Genomic DNA, 24,432 nt, shown 5'->3' with positions numbered 1-24,432 from the left:
AGAGAAGCAACAAGTCAGGCAGCAACTGTCAAGGGCGAAACTGTTGACATTTCTGGTTGATGAGCTTTCATCAGAACGGAATACTGAAAACAGAAGTTGCTGTACACTTTCTGTAGTCTCAGCATTTCTTTTCTGCCCTGTTACTCGCTGTTTTTGCCTTGCACCTTCATCTCTTTTGCCCTTGAGTCTCTATTGCTTTCCCTCCTATCACTGGCCTGCTAATTTGTTCTAGTCATTTGTCTTGCCTCTGAACTTGTATAAAACCTACAACATCTCGAAAGTTTTCCCAGTTCTGATGACAAGTCCCTGACCTGAAATATTATCTGTTTCCTGCTGCTGGCTGAATTAAGTATTTACAAAATGCTGATTTTTTTTATTTTAGAGTCTCAGTATCTACAGCACTTTTTCTTTATTTAACAGTAAACCATTGGTTACTTATGCAAAGCAGCTTTTCTTTTCAAATTTTGGCCTAAAAATGGGATATACAAAACCATCTGAAATATTCCTAGAAAGAAGGTAAGGATTCAACCACTGAACCTCTGTCCCGAGTTGGTGTTCACCATGAATAATTTCTGTTCCTTCTAGAAACAGAATTAAATATCACAAGATACCCAGCTGTAATCACTGACCAACAACGTTGGGTTTCAGACCAATTTACATGGCCTTTCTTTAATGTAAGGCTCTTTTGGTGCTACTCATTGTTATTCCATTGAATAATCTTCCCTCCACATCAGTTTCCATGGTAATGTGTCTTATTTCTTAATTTGCATTTGGTTTTACAGACATAAATCAATTTAGAGGGAAGTATTTCCCATTAGTAAGTCAGCACTGTTGTACAATGAATAATCTACCGTTGCATCTTTCTAAAATAAAAACTGAAAGATACTTTGTGCTAATATTGTTGATCTAAACAGCTTGGTGGTGGAACAATTTTCAACATATTTGCCTCCAGAGGTGGAATCTGAGTTTGAATCTAGTTTAGACTGACACCGGTGAGGATTTTACTCAGTTCGCATATCCTTAAATAGAGAGTGAGCTTGGAACAAGACAAATCACTTATTGAGCTGAGCAGAAGCTTACTTCCCTCATTCCTAGTAATTGTGTCACCTTTCAACTACTTTATTGATTCTATTCTTGTTACGGTTTGTTTACCTTCTCTCATTACTCGCAAACTCTAAATATCCCGTCCCACCTACTCTGTTGCCCTTTTTGCATTTACATTTACTGTTAAAAGAACAACTCATTGCACAATAAATCATATTAACAACTAATTGTTATAACAACTCCTACTTTAACTGATTACTTCCCAGGACCTCTCAGTTTTGACAATAAGAAGAAAAGCAGAGAAAATTGAAAATACAAGAGTACGTTTGACAGGAAATCTTTTGCCTTCTGTAAACGATACATTTAATTTGCAGAACCTTCCTCACCTCCAAGGAATGAACGTGAAAAACAAAGTTGCAAGCTGTAATAATAACAGAATGAGATTCGAACTGTACAATGTACATGCATTTTTGAAATTAGGAGTTTAGAGGTCATGTTGCGGCTGTACAGGACATTAGTTAGGCTATTATTGGAATATTCTGGTCTCCTTCCTATCAGAAGAATGTTGTGAAACTTGAAAGGGCTCAGAAAAGATTTACAGGATGTTGCCAGGACTGGAGGATTTAAGCTATAGGGAGAGACTAAATAGGCTGGGGCAGTTTTCCCTGAAACGTTAGAGGCTGAGGGGTGACCTTAAATCATGAGAGCAATTGATAGGATAAATAGACAAGGTCTTTTCCCTGGGGTAGGAGAGTCCAGAACTAGAGGGCATAGATTTAGGGTGAGAGGGAAAAGATATAAAAGAGACCTAAGGGGCAACGTTTTTACGCAGAGGGTGGTATATGAATGGAATGAGCTGCCAGAGGAAGTGGTGGAGGCTAATACAATTGCAACATTTAACAGGCATTTGGATGGGTACATGAATAGGAAGGGTTTGGAGGGATATGGGCTGGGTGCTGGCAGATGGGACAAGATCAGGTTTGGATATCTGGTCGGCATGGATGAGTTGGACCAAAGGGTCTGTTTCCGTGCTGTACATCTCTCTGACTCTATGACCATGGTTTGAATTCCACCATGGCCGATGGTGAATTGAATTCAATTAAGACATTTGGAAATTAAGAGTCTAACTATGACCATGAAGCCATTGGTGCTTGTTGGGAAAAAGCCATCTGGTTCATTAATGTCCTTTAAGGAAGAAACTGCCATCCTTCGCTGGTTTTGCCTACATGTGACTCCAGACCCACAACTATGTGGTTGACTCTTAACTGCTCTCTGGTCCATTAGGGATAGGCAATGCATATTACCCTAGCTGGTGACATCCTCATCCCACGAATGAATTTTAACACAAAGCATTTTGCCCGTGAATGGTGAAGCCATTTTGTTCTGGTAATACCACGATGGATTTGCCACAAAGTACATCAAAAGAAGAGTCATAATACTCAGGCAATCTAATAATCAAAGAATCAGAAAGGAAGCAAAACAAAATAATTATCATTTCTTTTCCAAATCTTTGTTGAAAAATGAGAAACGAAAGCAATTCACACCCAAACTCATGAATTTCTTTAGCACAGTTTAATAATTCAATTTCATTTCCATAATTTCTATTGCAGATCAGTCTCCTAACATTAAGCAAGTGAGCTGTAGTCAAACAGGGTTAAGACTAAATATTGTACAAAACACAGTATAATGGTTTAGTTTTTAAGAGGCTAAATCAATTCCCTAAATTGGCTAATGTAGATTCCCATGTAAACTGACTGGATGTCTGAGTCAGGAGAAGTGTTACTCCATTTAAAATTATTTTATCACAATTATTGGTGAGCTCAGCCTCTGCAGTGTTAGAACAGTTACACATGATAGAGGATAGGTTAACTGTTGAAATTCAGCATTCCATTAAGAAGGTCCTGGGATGGCGACACATCAGCTTGATGGCAAAAAACATTGAATGCCAAGAGATGATGATCAGATTCTCTCTTGCTAGAAATGCTCACTGACTGGCATTTATGTGGCACAAATGTTACTTGTCACTTCTCAGTGCCAGTGGTTGGGGTCTTGCTACATTGTGAAATGGACTGCTTCAGTATCTGGGGAATGGTAAGTGAGACTGAACATTAGAAAATCATTAGTGAAAACTCCCATTTCTGATTATAATGCTGGCCAAGTCATTGATGAAGCAGTGAAGATGGTTGGACTGAGAATGCTTCCCTCCTGCAGTGATGCCCTACAATAGAAATGATCAACCTCAAAGCCACAACCACATTCCTATGTGCCAAGTATGGCAAAGTTTTCCCGATGATGTCCAATTTTGCTCGGGGTTCTTGACGCCACTATGTTTAAATGCTGCCTTACTGCCAAGGCAGTCACTTCTACCTCACATCTGGAATTGATGTCAGCTTAAAGGAAGACTGGAATAAGGTCAGGAGCTGAGTAAGCCTGGTGGAACACACCATCAATAGGAAGATTATTGCTGAGATAGCATTCTTAGTGCCCCCTTTACTAGTGATCAATAGTAGACTGTCAGAGTGGTAATTCATTGGCTTGGATAAGTCCTGCATTTTTGTGGACAGGAATACCAAACTGTTGTGTAGACATGAGTTGTATGAACTGGAACAGCTTGACTAAGGTTGAGGCTAGTTCTGGAGTACAAGTCTTCACTGCTATTGCCTTTAGCAATGAAAATCACAGAAGATTAACATCTGTAATACTGGGGAAGAAGCTGGGATGGATCATCCATTCAACACTTTTGATCTTTAAGGCAGCCAAATGGTTAGTAATAAAACTAGCCTGTACATAATATTGCTATGCTTGTTGTTGCTGAGATTCCCCAGTGCCTCTATATATTTCCGCGGCACTGAAATGTGAACCTTTGCCCAGGATGTAAATTTTATAGTGTTGGTGCTTTCCACTGATTCTATCACACCCACGTTTACAAAATAGACTGATAATGGTTAAACAGGAGGAGGCAGAAAGGAATGGATATTAGAATACATGCAATGAAGCTAGACAGATAACATTAATAAAATAATAAAAGCAAGTCCAAAAGTAATTACAGCTGTGCAATCTCACTCAGGGTTTCAGGTGACCTCAATCTTCAAAATTAAAGCTTTAGGCATTTATTAACGTCATCTGCTATCCAAGATAAGAATCACAAGTCTTAAAACTATCAGTTTTTCTCGTAATAAAGTCTATATAGCATTCATGGGCTGTTCCATTCCACTTTGAGCATTATCTTGCTCTCAGCAGTGTCACTATCTACCTCAATTGCTCCATACAACAACTGTAAAAAAACATCCAGGTTTAGATTTGATTCTCAACACTATCCCAATAGGTTGTTAACTATTTTCTGCTGACTGGTTAGTATTAGGATTAGAATTAGAATTAGAATTAGAATCACTACAATGTGGAAACAGGCCCTTCGGCCCAACAAGTCCACACTGACCCTCCGAAGAATAACCCAGCCAGATCCATTCCCCCTGACTAATGCACCTAACCTACACATCCCTGAACACACAATGGGCAATTTAGCATGGCCAGTTCACCTAAGCCGTATATCTTTGGACTATGGGAGGGAACTGGAGCACCCGGAGGAAACCCACACAGACACAGGGAGAATGTGCAAACCCCACACAGACAATCGCCCAAGGCTAGAATTGAACCCAGGTCCCTGGCGCTGTGAGGCAGCAGTGCTAATCACTGAGCCACTGTGCTTCCCCCTTTTGATAAAATTGATATACAAAATAATATTTTAAAAAAAGAAATAAATCGGAAGCTTGCAAAACTAATCAGAACCATGGGGTTAGTTTTTTTGTGAAAAGTCAGCATTCACCAAGTATTTGTTTAAAAGCAAATGACACTTTATAATATTGAGAGAACATAAACTGAGGCATTACTCTGACCCAAGAGTACGGCACGGTGGCAGTGGGCGGCATGGTGGCACAGTGGTTAGCACTGCTGCCTCACAGCGCCAGAGACAGGGGTTCAATTCCCACCTCAGGCGACTGACTGTGTAGAGTTGGCACATTCTCTCCGTGTCGGTGTGGGTTTCCTCCCACAGTCCAAAAATGTGCAGGTTTGGTGAATTGGCCATGTTAAATTGCCTTTAGTGTTAGGTGAAGGGGTAAATGTAGGGGAATGGGTCCGGGTGGGTTGCGCTTTGACGGGTCGGTGTGGACTTGTTGAGCCGAAGGGCCTGTTTTCACACTGTAAGTAATCTAAAAAAAAAGGAATGTGCTTTCAGTTTCTGAAAGTAATCCAACTAATCAAAAGCAAAGTAACGCAGATGCTGGAGATCTGAAATAAAACAAAAATCTACTTTCGAACTTGCTTTTATTGTGTTGTTTGTGTAGGTTCATTGCATACATTCCAATATCTAATCCTTTCTCCCTCATCCTGTTAACCAGTCTATTTTGTAAAAGAAACCCAATAGGTCTAGCAGCACTTATAGTGATAGAAACAGAGTTAACATTTCAAGTCCAATATGACACTTCTTCAGAACTGAATGGCAATCTTGCTGACATTTTATAGGAAAGTCTTGTTCCTACCATATGAATGTGCAAACTTAATGGCCTTTTTTTTGCTGGTAGTGAGGCAATGGCAACACTACATTCTTTTCAAACTTACCACCAATTCTCCGATTCTCTTACTGCTACATTCAAGTGGATTTTCATTCAGATGGTCAGTGGTCTGTCCCAAAATGTGCAAATCTGACATGTTTCAGAGTCTTGACTCCATTTTGATTAGATTAGATTCCTTACAGTGTGGAAACAGGCCCTTCGGCCCAGCAAGTCCATACCGACCCGCCGAAGCGCAACCCACCCAGACCCATTCCCCTACACCCAACACTGCGGGCAATTTAGCATGGCCAATTCACCTAACCTGCACATTTTTGGACTGTGGGAGGAAACCCACGCAGACACGGGGAGAATGTGCAAACTCCACACAGTCAGTCGCCTGAGGTGGGAATTGAACCCGGGTCCCTGGTGCTGTGAGGCAACAGTGCTAACCACTGTGCCACCGTGATTACAGGAAACTGTGTGGCAACCCTCCAGTCTGCTGAAACCAGTGTTAGTCATAAAATGGATAGAAAGTGTGCCCCTTGGATAGGCTTAACCCAAACCCTAACCCTCATCGTGAGCTGGCCTGGAAAGGTTGGCCATTCTTGACAAGTTTAATCCACTTAGTGGCCTTCTCATTCAATCAAGGACCTGCAAAGGAGGCATTACAAAACAAAACCACAACCATCCTTCTCTTAAAACAATCCAAATGGTTTTATATTGAGCACAGCCTTTGAAAGAAGCTGCACTTCAAACAACATAAATCATATTTTTTAAAATAAATGCTTTTCCAGGAGATTTGAGCTAAAAACAGGAAAGGCTGAAAACCCTTAGCTTGTCAGTTAGCGATTGTGGGGATAGTGGACAGATTAAGGTTTTAGATTCCACTTTTCATCAATACAGTGCAGAAGGATTGTACTTCAAACAATGATTTCTGTTTAATGCAAGTATTGACTGATTTACAGAGTTTTTCCTCGAATTTTCTGCTTTTTAAATCTTCTTATTTAGCAAAACACCCGTGTTGAGCTCAGAAATGACGAGTCAATCCTTAATCCAGACCTGCTAAATCTAAACCCCAAATCTGGGTTAATGCATTACACCATGATTAAAATCTGAGCCACAACTGGCCTAAACCGACGGCAGATTTCAACAACGGAAGTTACTCTTCAATTTATATCAGGAAAATAAATGAAAATACTCAGATAGCTCAATGATTACAAGTGTTCTAATGGGGTTTTTGACCATATTGGAAACCTTTTGTCCTATTAAGATGTGTACAGTGCATGTGGATGCACCCGTGTGTAAGGTGCATGGGTATAACATGCAGGAATCGACAGACAGTAAACTGCAAACATCCTATCAGAAATTCTGCAATAATTTTAATGGAGAAAATCATGATCACTTAGTAACCTGTTAAAATAATCTTATGAAAACCAAGTTCTACATTCTTGAGTATCCTGTTCTGAGTGTCTTTGATGAGTTGCAGCCTATCTATATAAAAAAGATTTGCTCATTACATGATTCCTCCAAACTTTCTTCCTGTAAGATTTTCCCATGGAATTTTGATGGTAATAGCCATGTTGCTGTAAAATTAGCATATCCCCTCACCCACAATGAGCAAAGCCAAGGGAGATCAGTTAGTCAGTACAAAATTCTACCACAATATTCATGAATTGGCCCTGTGGAGCTGAAGAGTACACAAGGAGGGACTAATGTGGCAAATGGCCAACCAAACTAGGCATGAGTCAGGTCAGCCCACCCTCTGCATTAACACTAGGCAAGAGGCAAAAGGTGGGAGTGAGTAAATGATTTCAATTTTTCTAAACGTTTTTACTCAAAATCTTTTAAGTATGATCAGTATATTTTAGGAAAACACAAGTCACTCCCATTCCTGACATGGAGCAGTGCAGTCTGAGGCTCACAGAAAGCACTATGTTTACAGTGTGCTTTGGCAACTAACATTTCGCAATGTACTGGAGTTCTTTGAGCAGTTAATTTAGACCTAAGCTTTCAGCTCACTTTTAGTTCTCATCTGTTTGCACAATTTCTCTCTTTCATCCTCATGTTGTATACCAAACCCTCATTCCAAGGGTCTGTTCTTGACATGATGCCCACCAGGATTGGCAACTGTTTGACTCATTTGGACTTTTAAAATAAGCTTCGCATTCAATACTCCAGCTGTAGAGATCCATTGAGTACTATTGAGTACTCGACCCACTACTCACTTTGTTGAGGTAAATCCTTTTACCTGAGTTGCATCTTAGATGAACTCAATTTACTTCCATTAACATGTAATTCGATATAACTGCCTTTATATGGTTTTATTATTTATGAAACATAGTATTGTGGTAGAATTAAATTTCAAATGTGAGTAGTTCTGCTTAAGAGTAGAACTCAACCTTTCTTTTCGGAAAGAAGCCAGGCTCATGAGTCTGCAAAGCACAAATACAGCTTTATGACATAGAATTATTTTTGCAGATAAATGACTTTGTCTCAGTCTGATTACCGATTTCATTCCTGTCCACATATTACCCACACACTAAAGTGGCTATGTGACAACCTGGAAATTTAATGCTGATTAATGACTGACAACCAATAAGATGTTATGAATCACTGTCACATCAATTTTACTTCACACACACCATTATGTACAAATAATTGGAGGGGTTCACATAGTCATAGAAATTTACAGCATGGAAACAGACCCTTCAGACAAACTCATCCATGCTGACCAGACATTCTCAGTTAATCTAGTCCCATTTGCCAGCCTTTAGCCCATATCCCACCAAACTGTTCCTATTCATATACCCATCCAGATGTTTTTTTTTTAAATGTTGGAATTGTACTTGCCTCCATCACTTTCTCTGGGAGTTCATTCCTTACCTATACTATCCTCTGCAGGAAAATGTTGCTGCTTAGGTCCCTTTTCAATCTTTCCCCTCTCACCTTAAACCTATGACCTCTAGTTCTGGACTCCACTGCCCTGGGGAAAAGACCTGCTTCTTCACCCTATCTTTGCCTCCCATGATTTTATAAACTTCTTTAATGTCACCCCCTCAGCCTCCGATGCTCCAGAGAAAATAACCCCAGCCTATTCAGCCTATCCCTCTCACTCAAACCCTCCAACCCTAGCAACAAGAGGGGAGATTGTTAAAAAAGCTGAATTTTTTCACATTTTTGTGAGTTCTCTCTTTTTCTTTCTTTTCTCCTAAAGGCAATGGAACCTCATTTACATTTATACAAGGCGAGCACATATTACCTATCTCTAATTGTTATTAAGATGGTGGTGGTTGACTTGCTTCTTGTGGTACTTCCAAGGAATTCTTGCCCAAGTCAGCCAATTGTCCATTCTTAGCAGGCTTTTTGAGCATGAAGGGTATTGCTATTCAATTCAATTCAGACCTGACCCAACATCTCTTCAAAGATACTTTCAAGCAATGGTTACAGGATAGATTACAGACCCTGTTTGACTCACTCAGTAGCCTTTCAGGAGTAGCAAGCTCCCTACTGCCTATCCAGTGAGGACCATCACACACACGAGATCAGGAGCCTGTAGGATTTTAAGTAGTTTATTGGTCTATCCTTCCAAGTTGACTGGTTAATCATCAGCAGTTCCCTTCAGCAACACACACTTGCCCAGCTCAAATATCAAATTACACAGTGTGTCATAGAGGATTGGCCAGGTTCCAGTCTTGCATTGTCAAGCATAGCACTTCAGTAATTTATTTTAAATGAGATGTAAAATAATAACTCAAGTGAAACAGAACAATAAGGAGACTGAATGAACAGAAGACAAAAAAGCACACTTTCCTTTTAGAAAGATTGATCACAGAGGGGGAAAATTACATTTGTTCCAAAATAACATCAATCTGTCAATTTTTCTCTAAATTTATTTTTGATTCTGATAACACAGGATGATTATGCAATAGCATGTTGCCATTATTATAATGTGGCTATATCTTTGCCATTATAGCTTTTATGTATGTAGAAGACATTTCATGATTCAAAACTTTAAACACACACACTTGCATTTCCATCATCACTTCCCATCAAAACTCCAACATCCACACTTATATCGGAAATATCCTATGTAAACCTGTCACACTTTTCTAGTAGTGAACATATTGTAGCACTAAAATTGAAGTGTTTAATTTAAAATTGAAAATCAAAGCACAAATGGGCATTTGAAATTAAAATTTTAAAAAGACAGCATGTGTGTCTTTATTTTAAATTATGACTGAACGCTGTGATCAAATCATCTTCACCCAAGATTACATTTGATCTTGACATTTTGGGTGAAATTCAATGCCAACCCACCCATTCCCCTCTCCACTCCCTAGCAGCTGTTTAAGGAGACAAGGAAGCATTAAATTGGGTAACAGGAGTCGGGTAGGGACTCCATGCCTTCTTGCTTGCACCCGACTAAGTCCGAGGCGGCAAGCTTTACGGATAGCCTAGCCTGCTGGATGCCAATTGAGGCCCTTAAGAGGGTAATCCCAGTATTCAACTAGAGGCAGGTCAGGGAAAGTGAAACTCTGGCAGCTTGTCCAATGACTCTTGGCTTCTGGTGGGGGCACTACCAGCTCTAAGTGGCATGACAGGAAATGGAAGCCATCTAGCCTCTGATTGGCTGGAGGTTCTTTGGAGTTAGGTGCCTGATAGGTATGTAATTCTGTCGGACCTACCTGTAGACTAAACAGGATATCCGTGGGATTTCCAGATTCCCCACCACTAACATTAAATTCTACTCTCTGCAGTCTGGTCGTAGGAGATCAGCTCATTACAGGAAATTACATACATTCCTTTGTGGAGAGAGCTCTTCCTCTTTCATGTGCTCAGGTTTCCAGTAGCAACATGTCTTATGTTTATAACTTTGTACAAATTCCAAGAAATAGTACCTGTTCAAAAAGCCCAATGATCAGAAGATCAGAACAACCGAAGAGTTCATTCAACTACTCAAGCTTGCTCAACTATTTAAGAAGGTTTTGGCTGTGATTGTGGTGTTATAAATAAATAAATGCATCAAGATTATGGTCTTAAAATCAGTTATCTACTAGCCCCAGTTTAACCCTTGACTCCCTTGTAGATCAAAACTAACTAGTCAGCTTTCTCTGGAACAGAATTCCAAAGGTTAATGACCCTCAAAGAAGAAAATATAGACGTTCTTCTTAAAAAAAATTACACCACTAACTGCAGATTCCCCCATGAAGTGAAAGTTCCTCTCAGCTCTACCTATCAAGGCCCCTAGAATAATCCACTTCAATAATCCACCTCTGGGCAAACCTACAAAAGATCATAGTCTTAGGCTAATTAGTGGAATATTTAAAACAGAAATGAGGAATTACTACTTCTCTGGATGCCAGGACTGAATACATTTAAGGAAGAGATAGGTAAATCTTTAATTAATAGTGGGTTAAAGGGTCACAAAGAGGGGATAGAGAGGTGGACTTGAGGCCGAAATGAGATCAACCAGAATTGTATTAAATGGTGGAGAGGGCTCAAGGGGCTGAAATGCCTATTGCAGCTCCTGCTTTTTATTTGCTTATGTACGATCACCTCTCATTCTTCAAACTGCTATGTGTATAGGTCCATCCTGCTTATCGTTTCCTCATAAGACAACTTCTTCAACCCAGAGATCAGTCAAGTACATCTTCACTGAATTATTTGAAATGCAAATACATTAAGTGCTGAAGCCAAAGCATAAACAGTACTCAAGTTGCAGTCTCACCAATGCCCAAAGTTATAACAAAAATTCCCTACTTCTATAATCCACCCCGCTATACTAAAAGCCTCAGTGGTTAACACTGCTGCCTCACCATACCAGGGACCCAGGTTCAATTCCACCTTCTGGCAACTGTCTGTGTGGAGTTTGCACATTCTGTGTCTGTGTGGTTTCCCTCTCCGCGCTTCAATTTTCTCCCACAATCCACAGATGTGCAAGTTAGGTGGATTAGCCATAGGAAATGCAGGGATAGGTTTAGTTGGGTGGGATGCTCTTTGGAGGGTTGGTGTGGACTCGATAGGCCGAATGGCCTTCTTCCACACTGTAGGAGATTCTACGAAACGTGGAACTGTGAGATTTATCATTGTATCCAGACTGACATCATGGTCATTTAGAGCAGCTCACTTCTAACTCAGGCCAGCCTTTGTTATCCATGGTCAAGATATGTACAAGACAGTCTTAGCTTAATACTGTTGGGTGCACATCTGCAATTATGCGAAAATGATCTCAAAGTACTAAAATAACCTTTCACTTTAGATCGCATCACAAACTACAAAAGTAAAGCTTGTGCTTCGAAAATCAATTTATTTTGGCTGACATTAAGTGTCAAATGAATGTGCCATGTCCTGAATGTTTGTTGTGATGAGATAAGGAAGATTCATGACCGTGCATTCTTTGCATTTCTAACTATAAAGCATTGAGACTTTGTTTCTTTGTATCTAATATGTCAGATGAAACATACTTAAAAGAAATAAATTAAAATGTATTGTTAACTGAAGCAATTAAATACTAACATTTCTGTATTCGTGAGATTATCACAACTGTCCATAAGGAGAAGTCTGAACCTGCAGAGTAATGACCAAGCCAGGTCACAGTTGCACATACCTATACTTAATAAGAATGTTGCTTTTCTGTTTCTTTAGCTGAAGTTACTCAATCACTGATTTCATAGTTCAATGCATCAAGTAATCTATAGCAATGTATCTGATGGAGAACACAAGATATTTAACCTTAATATTATTGATGAAAGAATGGAATCACTGAGTGAAACAATCCAGTTCAAGGGTGTGCAATGGAAGGATTTTTGAATTGTTCTGTGTCTTGCTCGTTCACATTGCACCAATAAAAATTGTTTTATGAACATTTTCCCCAACCTATTAGGTTAGATTCCCTACAGTGTGGAAACAGGCCCTTCGGCCCAACCCGTCCACACCAACCCTCCGAAGAGTAACCCACCCGGACTCATTTCCCTCTGACTAATGCACCTAACGCTATGGACAATTTAGCATGGCCAATTTACCTGGCCAGCACATCTTTGGACTGTGGGAGGAAACCAGAGCACCCGGAGGAAACCCATGCAGACATGGGGAGAATGTGCAAACTCCACACAATCAGTCGCCTGAGGCTGGAATCGAACCTGGGGCCCTGGTGCTGTGAGGCAGCAGTGCTAACCACTGAGACACTGTGCCACCCTGTAGAGAAGAAATATCCCACATAAATAAAAGCAAAATACTGCAGGCGCTGGTAACCCGAAACAAAGACAGTAACTGCTGGAGAATCTCAGCCGATCTAGCAGAATGAACATTTCTAGTCAAGTATGGCTCTTCTTCAGTTCTCTCCACAGTAGCTGCCAGACATAGTGAATATTCTCAGCACTTTGTGATTTTATACAAGCCTTTAGCACATTTCTCAGACCCTTCTCAAAATGAATAATATGAATTTCAATAACAGCTGCTTTGGATATAAAAGGGAAAAACAAGCTGCCAAAATATTCATAGAGGATCCTCCCAACTCATTGCAATAGAATGTGCTCCTTCACAAAATGCTCTGGGCTTTTGGAAAGTACATTAAGTTCACTTTAGTACGTAACTCTTCACACCATTGGATAAAAGGAATTAGTCTTGTTACATCCAGCAGTCACACGTCTTTCTAATTTATGCTATTATATACCTGTTTAACAAAGAGTCTAGTTGTATCAACAGTATTCATTTTTCCCTTTACCCTTAACCATATCAGTAACAGACATATATTATAAATGCAGGGAAATAGCTAACAAGGCAATGCACTTGCTTGGATTCTGTTGGTAAACTTGAACCCAATATGGGAGTGATCTTGATTTGGGTTAAAGTTCAACAGCTGATAAATAAATCTTTACTAACACTTTATACATTTATAACACAGTCATGCTCCTTAATGTCACTTTGCTGATAATCCAATGGCTCATTCTGGTGACACTGGATCACATGCCACCATAGCAGATGGTGACATCTGAATTCAATAAAAATCTAGAACAAATAGTCTAATGGGATGTGCAATCATTGTCAATAACACTAAAATTTATTTGGCACTCTCATGTCCTTGAGGGAAGGAAATCTGCTATCCTACGTGTGAATCCATACCCACTGCAATGCAGTTGCTACTCAATGCCCTCTGAAATAGCCTAGAACATCACTATATTCAGGTGTAGTTAGGGACAGGCAACAATTGTAGACTGTATCAATGCCCCACAGCCCACGTAAGATCTTTTTTAAAAGTGCATTTAGGAGAAATCTGGATCTTAAAATCAATTACTACCAATTTTCAGTGACTAACCTTCACCTTAAATTGGAGGAACATAAACACACTCCTCTCTCACTAAACACACCGCACCAGTTCTTACTTGGACCATTGTGCTGTCGCAAAGTCTGATCCCCCAAACCATATGAAGAACTGAAGCAAAAGCAGCAGTGGGTGAGAACAACTTTTTTTGCTCGGTAAGGATCTAACATAAGGAAAGGCATTGTCATCCATTCCTGGTAAAGGCATTGAAACAAAAGCGCTCTGTTCTTCATAGCACAGAAAGCACAACTAAAAAAATGGAGACAGGTGCCTAACTAAACTCAAGATGAAGCCCAAGAAGGCATGACTAGCTTAGATAAGGAGTACACCATGAGTTAATGAGCAGATGCTGATAGCTATCATCAGTGACAGATTAAAATAGGGCTCAATTCTAGGCTGTAGACATGGTAGTAACTGGACCATAATTTATAGACTAGTGCCAGAAGTGGTCAGTCTCGTCATTCATTTATTATTCAAACAGTGAAATACATCGCACACAAGCATGACAGAAATATCTTAAACCTGACATATCCTACTTCAAATTCAAGGAGAAAGTGAGGACTGCAGATCCTGGAGATCAGAGTCGAGAGTGTGGTGCTGGAAAAGCACAGCAGATCAGGCAGCAACCGAGGAGCAGGAGAATCAATGTTTCGGACAAAAGCCCTTCATCAGGAATCAGGCTTGTGGGTCGGGGTGAAGAGATAAATGGGGGGGGGGGGGGTGGGTTGTGGGGAGGTAGCTGGGAAAGCAATAGGTGGATGAAGGTGACAGAGAAGGTGATAGGTCAGAGGGGGCAGTGATGGTGGTGTCCAGGGGGCAGTGTCGAGTTGGAGGCTTGGGACTGGAATAATGTGGGGGAAGGGGAAATGAGAAGCTGTTGAAATCCACATTTATCCCAGGTGGTTGCAGGGTCCCAAGGCAGAATATGAGGCGTTCCTCCTCTAGGCGTCGGGTGATAACTGTTTGGCGGTGGAGGAAGCTCAGGGCCTACATGTCCTCAACGGAGTGGGAGGAGGAGTTAAAGTATTCAAATTCAAGCCTTGTTTGCTCACTATCCCGGATTTATATCAACTCCTTCGCCTTTCGCATTCGTAATTTGGAACAAAGAGCCATTTTAAAGTGGTCAGAAATCTGGCTTGCCACACAATTCTATTCATGATCAATCTCATTCTCTGGTTTTATTCTCAGGTTTCTCCCAGAAACAACACAATTGCAGACAGCAACTCCAGACTTCCTACAAGCACTAGAAGTGGGTCATTTCCAGAAGATTGGGAGTGCATCCTAAAATTCCTTCTCTCTTTCTCATTTAAATAGAGAATAATGTAGGGAAAGTTAACAACGAGAAAATGTTTCTGTACAATGTTAAGCACTGATGTTGTATCACTGAGTGAGGATAATGAGATAAATCTGTACTTGACTGAATTTCTGATTTCAGCTGCTCTGTTCTGGGAAGATGCAGACCAGAGGGAGAGGGAGGGGACAGAAACATTTGAAGAATGGGCTCTCTATTTAGTCATTTCTGCCTGTATGCTGGCAGACAACTAGCAGTAGTCTGCACAGGAACAGTCAATTGAAACATTCTCGTAAGTAGTAATGTATCTGATGTTCTTTTTGGGATTGACCCAGCTCAGCGCCTGATGCCCTTTACCTCAGGCAAAACAGATTTTTAACCACTTGACTGCCATTCTTTGTTGAATTTGCAAAGACAAAGATAAAAATGTTGGCGTAAATCTGGGACAGTAGTAATGCGAGACACACAAGTAAGGAAAATGGGCATTAAAACAATGCTACATGATCCATGGAAGGGCACATGCTCAGCATTAGCTCATCAGTAGTTGGATCTGGGTTGCACTCCAGTGCAGTACTGATGATTTGTCCTTCAAATAGATCCTACATCCTCTACTTATTCCACTATTTCAGGCGTGTCTGAAAGTTCTGACCGGCTAGCTACATGCATTTAAGGAAGTTCTTCCCAGACCTGGACAACATGCCTCTCTCATCTGACACCACCAAATGTAAATTAACTACCCATTGACAATACTGCTTCTGTGGAATCTTCCTGTACACTACAGGCCTGTCCAAAAATAATCACTGAAATTTGAAGTAATTCACTGTGTTGTGAAGGACTGCAAGATGTTTCTTTGCAGGAGAGTTGTGTCTTCCTTAAAAACACAAATACAGGCATTCTCTTTAAAAGCACGAGTCACAAGTATCCCAGGCACTGATTGTATTCTAATTAGATTATCATCTCAAGCAAAGTGGCCACTCACTCCAGCCATGTCTGAGCATGAAGGAAGCTATTTTGTAAAAGTTTTATAGCCATTATATTCACAGTTATACTTCTCCCATTCTCATCTTCTCTGAGAAAGTTCTTATTTCTCTACAGAAAGCAGTTAATACTTGGAACTTATGTATAAGCCATGTTATGAGTCCAAGTTTGGAAATTAATAGGTGTTCTCTAGTAAATATATTCCTTTGACAGTTAAAATGGAATTCTCATCTGCGGAAGTTTCTGTATTTGTTCAAACAAAACTTGTGGTGACCAATGCGCTTTGGGGAAGGGGGAATTTTCTTTATTTTTCTGTGACACCCATTTAACAGCAAATTCTTAATGTTTGTTGTATGTGGAATTTAGTTAATTTGTGAAAGTAAAAGTTTCAAACAGTAAAATTGCTTTCAATGGTTTGCTTTCAATCGGCAAACAGGATTCCATTCTATTAAAAGTTGTCAGTCTCTCACAGGGATCTATATAGAATTACAAGCCGCCCAAAACTTTTCTGAATCAAAACCTCCCAAGAAATCAAACCAGGACATCCAAATAGTAACAGTCACATGGTATACCACTTTTGGAAAAGTGAGATTTATAAAGAGATATATCACAGTTTCTCTACAAGAAAAGTCCCCTACAAATGTCATCATATAGATACTGAAACTGTTGGAAATGCCCAGCAACTTGAACAGCTGCTGGCATAGAGATGCGTTAATGCTTCAGTTGCACTTCTGCTGAGAAACACACGCAAATTAACCTGCGTTTCTTGTGCAAATGGCATCTGACTTACGTGTTCCCAGCACTTTTTCAAATTCATTTTACCAGTTTCATCACAATAAGTCGTTTGCCCTTGTGCTAACTGAAAAACTGCCATGATTACATTTCTCTGTTTGGTGTGTTGTCCAATAGAAACATCAAATAATATTACCCATTAGGTCAATGGACGTTTCTCTGATAAGACTTTTTTCTAACAAAACACCACATGTTTAAAAAAAAAATCAAATGTTTGCTTGCATTCTGCATTGTACAGACTGCAAAATATCGGAACTACACAGAGCAGCTGGGAAGGAGCAGGGATTTCAGAGCCTGATCAGCGAAGTATTTAATTTTAAGATTTATAAAACTGCGAATCTCAATGCTTTTTTTTGCAAATTCTTTAATAGTGAGTAGGGCAAGTTGTTGTATGTTTTACTAAGATCTGTCTCTTCATTAAATTTTGAATATAAAAGATAGGTATTATTGTCATAGAGCAGTGGTTTTGAGCAGTAAGATTGTGTTAATGCTGAGTTTTTGAGAAAAGGTATTGTGACTGTTTTTTGCAAATATTCTGGGTCTGTAGATTGCTTAAGGTGCAGAGATGGCTTCTAGTAGAGTGACGTGCACTTCCTAACATAGGAGATTAAGGAAAATATCAATGTCCCTGGAGATTGTATTTGCAGGAAGTGTGTTTGGATGCAAATCCTTTCTGAACACATGGATCGGTTAGAGTGGCAGTCATTGGCAATGAAAAATTTACAGAGACTGGTTGCAAATTAAATAGTCATGGCAGAGAACAAGATAAGGCCAATAAATTAAACTGCATTTATTTCAATGCAAGCGGTCTGACAGGTAAAGCAGACAAACTCATGGCATGGTTGGGAACCCAGGGCTCGGATAGCATAGCTATTACAGATACCTCACTCACGGAGGGGAGGACTGGCAGATTAACGTGGCACACTAGACATGCTATAGGAAGGATAGAAAGGGGCAAGAGAGGAGGGGGAGTGGTATTTTTTGTTAAGATTAACATTACAGATATACTGAGGGAGGATAAACCTGTGAGAAGATCCAGTGAAGTTATATGGGTGGAACTGAGAAATAAAGGGATGATCGGCTTATTGGGATAGTATTAAAGGGCTCCCAATAGGCAGCGAGAAATTGAGAAGCAGATATCTGTACGAATAATAGGATGTAATGGTAGGGGATCTCAACTTTCCAAACTTAGACTGGACTGTCATAGTTTAAAGGGCTTGGATGGAGAGGAACTTGTTAATCTGTACAAGAAAATTTTCTTATTCAGTATGTGGATGTACCCACTAGAGAAGGAGCAAAACTTGACCTTCTGTTGTGAAATAAAACTAGGCAAATGACTGAGGTGTCAGTGGGGGAGCACATTTGGACCAGTGATCATAATTCTATTAGTTTTAAAATAATTCCAGGAAAGGATCGACCTGATCTAAAAGTTCTAAATTGGAGTAAGGCCAACTTTGACAGTATTAGGCAAGAACTTTCAAAAGTTAATTGGGAGGGATTATTTGCAGGTAAAGGAACAATGGGTGGAAAATGGGAGGCCTTTAAAAGTGATATAATGGAAGTTCAGAGGCAGTATGTTCCGGTTAGTGTGAAGGGCAAGGCTGGTAAGTGTAGGGAATACTGGATGACCAGAAGAATTGAGGCTCTGGTCAAGAAAAAGGAGGCATAAGTCAAGTATAGACAGTTGGGAATCAAGTGAATCTCTAGAGGACTATAACGAAAGTAGGAGTATGCTTCAGAGGGAAATCAGGAGGGCATAAAGTGTAAAAAAGATATTTTTGTTAAATAGGGTTAAGGAGACCCCCAAAGAGATTCTACAAATACAAAATAAAAGAGTAACTAGGGAGAGAATAGGGCCCTTAAAGATCAATGAGGCCATCTATGTGTGGAACTACAGAAGATGGTGAGATACTAAACAAGTACTTTGTGTCAATATTTACTCTGGAGAAGGATTTCCCCAAGTCACTGGGGAAATAAATAGCAATATCTTGAAAAATGCCCTCATTACAGAAAAGGAGGTGCTGGATGTCTCAAAATGCACAAAGGTGAATAAATTCTCAGGACCTGATCAAGTGTTTCTCAGAACTTTATGGGCAGCTGAGGAAGGGATTGCTGGGCCTCTTGCTAAGATAGGCGCAGCAGGTCAGGCAGCATCCAAGGAGCAGGAGAATCGACGTTTCAGGCATGAGTCCATCTTCAGGAATTTAGATTCCTGAAAAAGGGCTTATGCCTGAAACGTCGATTCCCCTGCTCCTTGGATGCTGCCTGACCTGCTGCGCTTTTCCAGCAACACATTTTCAGCTCTGATCTCCAGCATCTGCAGTCCTCACTTTCTCCCTTGCTAAGATATAACTGTCACTGATTACCACAGGTGAGGTACAGGAAGACTGAAGGTTAGCTAATGCGGTGCCATTATTTTTAAAAAATGCGGTAGGGAAAAGCTAGGGAACAACAGACCAGTGAGGCTGACATCAGTGGTGGGTAAGTTGTTGGAGGGAATTTTGAGGGACAGGTTTTATATGCACTTGGAAAGGCAATGACTGATGAGGGAGAGTCAAAATGGCTTTGTGTGTCAGTAATCATGTCTCTAAGTTGATTGAGGTTTTTGGAGAAGTGACAAAGAAGATTGATGAAGGCAGAACAGTAGATGTTGTCTGTGTGAACTTCAGCACGATATTTGACAAGGTTTCACATGGTAACTGGTTAGCAAGGTTAGACCACATGAAATCAAGGGGGAGCCAGCCAGCTGGATACAAAATTGTCTTGAAGGTGAGAAACAAAGGATGGTAGTACAGCGTAGCTTTTTGGACTGGAGGCCTGTGGTCAATGGTGTGCTGCAAGGATCAGATTTGGATCTGAATATAGGAGGCATGGATAGTAAGTTTGCAGATGACACTAAAATTGCTGGTGGAAAGTGAAGAAAGTTATCTCAGAGTACAACGTGACCTTGATTAGATGGGCCAATGGGCTGAGGACGAGCAGATGGAGGAAAATTTAAATAAATGTGAGGGATTGCATTTTGATAAGGCAAATCAGAGCAGGACTTATGGAGTTAATGGTAGGATCCTAGGAAGTATTGCTGAAAAAGGTATCTCAAAATACAAATGCATACTTCCATGAAAGTCAAACTGATGGATGGTGAAGAAAGAGTTTGTCACGCTTGCCTTTATTGGTCAGTTCATTGAACCTTGAAGTTGGGAAACCATGTTATGGCTTTACAAGATATTGGTTAGGCCACTTTTAGAAAGCTGCATTCAAGTTTGGTCTCCCTACTATAGGAAAGGTGTTGTGAAACATGAAAGAGTTCAGAAAAAAATATACATAGATGTTGCCAGGGTTGGAGGGTTTGAGCTATAGGGAGTGGTTGAATAGGCTGGGGCTTGTTTCTCTGCAGCAGAGGATGATGGGGGTGATCTTATACAGGTATATAAATTCATGAGGGGCATGAATAAAGTGAATAACTAAGGTCTTTTTTCCTGGAGCAATGGTGTCCAAAACTAGAGGGAATAGGTTTAAGGTGAGAGGGGAAAGTATTCAAAGGGACTTAGGGGCAACTTTTTCATGCAGAGGGTGCCAGAGGAAGTGATGGAGGCTGGTACCTTTACAACATTTAAAAGGCATCTGGATGTGTATATGAATAGAAAGGGTTTACAGGGATATGGGCCAAGTGTTCACAAATGGAACTAGATCGGTTTAGGATATCTGATCGGCATGAACAAAGGGTCTGTTTCCATGTTGTATAACTATGACTGTGACTAATTACTAAGCATTATAGAAAACAGCTCAGTGTACAAGTAAAAATGAAGTCGATGCTCAAGGTTAGAAGTAATGTAGAAGTGGTACAAACATATTTCAATCAGATAGGTTGTAATTAATTGCTTCTGGTCACTTATTATACTAACAGCATATGCTAGTTTAACTGCTTAAAATAGCTGTACTGGCAGAATATGCTGATGTCAATTACTTTGCAAAGATTCTCACCACCCCATGAGAACAAATGCATAAGAATTTTCAGTAATGGCCATCTCATCGCCATAGAGCATGAAAGATGAATGGAGGAAGACAAGGCTGTGATTACAGAGCAGAAAAAAAAACTGACCACATGAGAAAACATATCTTCATATCCGAAAATATGGAGTCTGGGAATTCCCTACAATTTACACAAATTTAAGACTCAGTTGCAAAAGATAAAAATGCTTGCCATTTATGACATGGTTAAATCCTTCGAATGGTTTTCTCAAACGTAGTGAGACTGGAGAAACACAGTGCATTTGAATTCAGAATCCAAAACTCACATTCCAGCTCATCACCCTGCTGATAGAACTTGGCAATGCAGAAGATATGTCTAATGGAGCAAGTTAGTCTGCTGATAATGATGTGACAATTTGTACTAAATGATTACAGTGTGAAAAGGCTCTTATCAAAGGGCTCGACCTACATTATTGGAAGAGCAGAGTGACAGGAAGGGATGAATCCCACAGTAAGTTTTTGTTTTGACAGGCAGTCACATATTTTGGCATAACTTGCAAATTCATACCACCCCTCAGGCAGACAAAGTATCATCTTAAAAAACAGTGTCACAGAGTCATAGAGGTGTACAGCATGGAAACAATCCTTTCGGTCTAACTTGTTACGTTGGCCAGAGATCCTAAATTAATTTAGCCTACTTGCCAGCACTTGGCCCATATCCCTCTAAACCCTTCCTATTCACATACCCATCCAGATGCCTTTTAAATGTTGCAATTGTACTCGCCTCCACCACTTCCTCTGGCAGCTCATTCCACACACGTAGCACCCTCTGCATAAAAAGGTTGCCCTTTAGGTCCCTTTTATATCTTTCCCCTCTCACCGTAAACTTATGCCCTCTAGTTTTAGACCCCCAACTCAGGGAAAAAACCTCGTCCAGTAACCCTATCCATGCCCCTCATGATTTTATAAACTTCTTGAAGGTCACCGCTCAGTTTCCAACACTCCAGGGAAAACAGCCCCAGCCTATTTAGACTCTCTATCAATCAAAACCTCCAACCCTGGCAACATCCTTGTAAATCCTTTCAAGTTTCACAACATCCTGCCTGCAGCAGGGGGACCAGAACTGAACGCAGTATTCAATGTCCTGTACAGCCACAACGTGACCTCCCAACTGGTACATTCAACGCATTGACCAATAGTGGCACTGACCAATACCTTGGCCCCTTGTGTTTGGTCCCAGTGTTGTGGGTTTACCTTTCAGCTGAAACACGTTTAATCAATTCACGGTTAGCACTCAGGAAATAATACTTTGATGAAACATACAGTCAGGGCAATGCATTTCCCTGCAACGCGAAGAACTGTTCACCATTTCGGAATAATGAGCGTTAGGAGAGATGGTTTTAAACCCCTTAGATTCCCAGTCAGGCCAATGAGTCCCTGTCACCGGCACCAATTTCGATCCAATTGCTGCTAATAGGATCATCTTTGGGTGACACTATTTTTTTTCTCTCTCTCTTTAGTTCAAATGAGTTGCTCTCGAGAATAAACTGGTTCTCGTTCAATATATGTATGTCACACGGCAAAATAACGGCACTCCCTACGGAGCGCACAACTGACAGGGATAAACAAGCGCCCTGCACTCTTGAAGCCGTCATTGTAGTTGATGGGATGTTCAAATCTGCTCATCGCTCGCTGTAAGTCAACACTTTCAAGGACAGTGTTACTGGGTGTCTCCCCAACCTACACACTTTGTGTGGATTAAACAGATTCCCCCTCATCCCCGTATTCTGGGAGGATACAATTACTCCTCTCCATTTACATTGCACATTCACACAGGGTTCATTGAGATAGCATTACTTGCAAAAAAAATAAAACAATCGTCTTCGGGGGAGGTGTAAATATTTGCGAACACCGAGGAAGTAATTGTGGAATCATAGCAGCAGCAGCCGCTGAGGTGATGCAAAGTCAGTGAATGTGGGTTGGAATTGGATTTCCCTTACCTTGATGAGACTGCTCCGGGGAGTTGCTAACTGCTTCGCCTCTGCAGTCCCACGGCTAGCGGCCGCTGCCTCGGACCCCGGACCTTCCCCGTTCCCATTCGAGACGCGCTGCGTTCCTTGGGGGGGTCCAGACGAGTTGGGCAGGGGAAGCCCGACTTCAGCACCGTCTCCCTGTCCATCCGCCATCATCGGAGAAGCATTCCCCCCCTCCCCGGTGTCCTCCTCCTCCTCCTTCCCACCCTCCCTCCCTCTGCTCTAGCGCGGACAGAGACAGAGCACGCACAACACACACACACTCCCCAAGCCCGGCGCCACTCACTCAGACCCTGAGCTAAACACCGGCTCCTGCAAACAGCCCAGACCAGTGCAATTACTTCCTGTCAAATTAACGGATATAATCCGTCACCACACCAGCCCTTTTGGTTGTGTGTTACTTCCTCGTTTCCAACACGTGTTGTGTTGTAAAGAACGCCTCTCTCCCAGGTCACCTCCTGACATGAAGCAACGGGATTTGTTTATATATCTTCACACCCCCACCTCACGGTCTGGGAACTCAAGTTCCGTCTCGCAACTATAACATTCCTCCAAAGACTCCTGGAAAAGTAGCATTTTCTGCCTCGTGCATATTCCTTGTAGCATCAGATTAAATTGTATAATTTTGCAATGGGTCTTCACGTGAGAGAGGGACAAAATTAGATTCTGATGATGGTTTGCAGTAAGAGACTCCTGTCAATACCAGGGAGGGTGACAGCTGTGCCTATTTTGGTCCGTTTTGTATTTTTTTTGTTAAATAGGAAGTCAGTGCTGTTTCTGGACAAGTTGATGAATTCTTCACCAATTACAACCGTGCAGCCCCCCGCAAAAGTCCCAGCGCTCGGTGAGGTGCAGACATTGTGTCCCCTTCCACCCGAGAATACGTTTCAGAATTGGCTTCGGGTTTTCACTCCAATTCGAAACCATTTTCAAACGAGCATTTGAACTGACAGGCGCGTGTGTGTGTGTCACAAAATGATGCTGCGTCAAAATCCTTTTAAACTCTTCCCAAGTACATTGCGCAGTTTCAAATCAAAACTGCGTTACTTCGCGTTAGCAACTGGATCCACTTTTAATGGGAACCGATTAAGATGCAGCAGCTTCTTTTCAATAAACTCTGTCGCTATTTGACAAGCGCTGGGTGTGCCTTACAGAGGGTCGCAACCTTTTATAAAGGGAACCAGATAAAATGCAGCATACCAGATACCACATCCAAACTGGACTTCTGGTGATGGTCCATCGCATATTCAAAGGAAATACTCCTGCAACCGTCGTAACATCTGCGGAAAATGTATTTGGAATGGTATTTAATATCTCCTTCTGCTACCCATAATGTGTTACTATCAGAGACTATCATAAGCATTCACGCAATTCTTATGAATGTAAGTTGTAACGTGATAATGATTGGTATTGACGAAGGAGTACAGTTCTTCATGTGCTCTTTGATATCCACCA

General features: G+C 40.9%; 1 protein-coding gene across 1 annotated transcript in view; it reads right to left on the bottom strand.

Annotated features, from left to right (window-relative positions):
* Window positions 1-23,161, bottom strand: part of plcl5 (phospholipase C like 5) — a 222,898-nt gene extending 199,737 nt beyond the window's left edge. The window contains exon 1 of the mRNA XM_060848861.1: window positions 22,945-23,161. Coding sequence (XP_060704844.1) covers window positions 22,945-23,133 — 189 coding nt within the window. The 5' untranslated portion in view covers window positions 23,134-23,161. The remainder of the gene's footprint in view (window positions 1-22,944) is intronic.
* Between the last annotated feature and the right edge of the window lie 1,271 nt (window positions 23,162-24,432).

The sequence above is a fragment of the Hemiscyllium ocellatum genome, chromosome 32, assembly GCF_020745735.1.
Source record: "Hemiscyllium ocellatum isolate sHemOce1 chromosome 32, sHemOce1.pat.X.cur, whole genome shotgun sequence".
NCBI classification, from domain to species: Eukaryota; Metazoa; Chordata; class Chondrichthyes; order Orectolobiformes; family Hemiscylliidae; genus Hemiscyllium; species Hemiscyllium ocellatum.
Note: the sequence above shows the minus strand (reverse complement) of the source record. Positions and strands in the feature narration are given on the sequence as shown.